This window comes from Penaeus monodon, chromosome 31, assembly GCF_015228065.2.
Source record: "Penaeus monodon isolate SGIC_2016 chromosome 31, NSTDA_Pmon_1, whole genome shotgun sequence".
Taxonomy (NCBI): Eukaryota; Metazoa; Arthropoda; class Malacostraca; order Decapoda; family Penaeidae; genus Penaeus; species Penaeus monodon.
This window is the reverse complement of record NC_051416.1, coordinates 10,055,556-10,056,210: the sequence shown is the minus strand read 5'-3', so window position 1 is coordinate 10,056,210 and position 655 is coordinate 10,055,556. Positions and strand designations below refer to the sequence as shown.

Genomic DNA, 655 nt, shown 5'->3' with positions numbered 1-655 from the left:
CTAGTAACAGTAGGCTAGTAACAGTCATTTTACCACAGACATTAAGTAACGTTTTAGTGTTACTGTTATAGAAATAGAATCTGAATTTAGGCAATTAATTACAGGCAAAGAACATATTTTTTTATTTTTCTATTACAGGAACAGAACACGAAAAAATAGTCATTTAATCAAAGAAATAGAATATCACTTTAGTATATTGTTTATAGAACATGAAATTAGTCTATTAATTAAAAAAGAATAAAGTTTTAGTCAATTAATTACAGAAACAGAACATTGTAGTCAAATGAACATCATTTTAGTCAATAAACCAATTTAGTCAACATAATATTATAGTCAACATTGCATTTTAGTCAACACATTTTAATCAACATAACATTTTAGTCACCATAACATTTTTGTCACCATAACATTTTAGTCACCATAACATTTTAGTCAACTGAACATTCTTTCAGTCCACAGAACAACACTTTAATCAACTCAGTAAATATTTACCTGATCGTAGAAATAGAACCCCGACTCATCAGCGCCGTTTCCCGCAGGTCTGGTTCAGCAACCGGCGAGCAAAGTGGCGGAGAGAAGAGAAACTGCGGAACCAGAGACGAGCAGCCGAGGGGGTCGCCCCGCCCTCGCCCACCAGGATCGTCAACAACTCTTT

The 655-nt window shown here is 34.5% G+C and overlaps 1 protein-coding gene across 1 annotated transcript in view; it reads left to right on the top strand.

Annotated features, from left to right (window-relative positions):
- Nucleotides 1–655, top strand: part of LOC119592885 (paired box protein Pax-6-like) — a gene marked incomplete in the record, with an annotated part of 116,857 nt that overhangs the window by 114,520 nt on the left and 1,682 nt on the right. The window contains 1 exon segment of the mRNA XM_037941779.1: nucleotides 540–655. This exon segment is cut by the window's right edge and continues 63 nt beyond it. Coding sequence (XP_037797707.1) covers nucleotides 540–655 — 116 coding nt within the window.